Source organism: Petaurus breviceps, unplaced genomic scaffold (assembly GCF_028583685.1).
Source record: "Petaurus breviceps papuanus isolate PSGF00001 unplaced genomic scaffold, PetGlider_PUasm1.0 188, whole genome shotgun sequence".
Taxonomy (NCBI): Eukaryota; Metazoa; Chordata; class Mammalia; order Diprotodontia; family Petauridae; genus Petaurus; species Petaurus breviceps.
Window position 1 is genome coordinate 24,931,620 of NW_027185804.1, and position 784 is coordinate 24,932,403.

General features: G+C 40.2%; 1 protein-coding gene across 1 annotated transcript in view; it reads right to left on the reverse strand.

The window, feature by feature from the left end:
- The window catches only part of SLC1A2 (solute carrier family 1 member 2), a 173,882-nt gene that overhangs the window by 45,077 nt on the left and 128,021 nt on the right, over positions 1–784 (reverse strand). The window contains exon 6 of the mRNA XM_069091092.1: positions 771–783. Coding sequence (XP_068947193.1) covers positions 771–783 — 13 coding nt within the window. The remainder of the gene's footprint in view (positions 1–770; position 784) is intronic.

A 784-nucleotide genomic window follows, 5' to 3' on the forward strand; every position in this document is an offset into this window, starting at 1 on the left:
AGAAGAGAAGAGAAGAGAAGAGAAGAGAAGAGAAGAGAAGAGAAGAGGGAAGAGAGGAAAGGAGAGGAGAGGGGGGAGGGAGGGAGGTGGGGGAAGGTCATATGGAGAAACTAAGTATACTGTTCAAGTGAAACTTATAATTTCACTTAGAAATCTTGGTATGAATTGAGCATGGATATATTATAGTCTCTTATTGTCTAAAATATTAGCAAAGAATTATTAGCCAGGATTCATTCCTTCCTGGTGAACATTTCCTAGAAACATGCTTAGAAAGGCAGCAATACCAAGTGTAGAGTGCTGGATTTGGAGTCAGGGGGCCCTGGGTTTGAATCTTGTCTCTAACTCTTACTAGCTGGGTGACCATGCTAAAAAAACTCTCTAAAACTGACTAAACTCTCCAAGCCTTAGGTGAGTATCTAAGATTCTTTACTAAGTTACAGATGGACTCAATGTATTTGAGTTCGATTGGATGGTCATTGTGATCCCTCCCAACTTTAAAATTCTGTGATTTTGATTTTTATCATTGAAGGAGGGAATTCTTACACCAAATGAATTCACAGATAACTGACTTATTAACATGATCCCTTAGAACACCCAGAGTCTCTTGGTCTGAATCCTAGCTCAGTCACTCCTTCTTACAAAGCTATCCTTCTCTAATCAGATCTCTGACTGGTTTTTATGACAAATAATTTGAGAGATAGAAGCCAGGGATGTGGGGGTTGGGGAAAGGGATGGAAGGAGAAAGAGAAATGATTTCTTGCATCCTCTACCTGGAAGCTGTCCC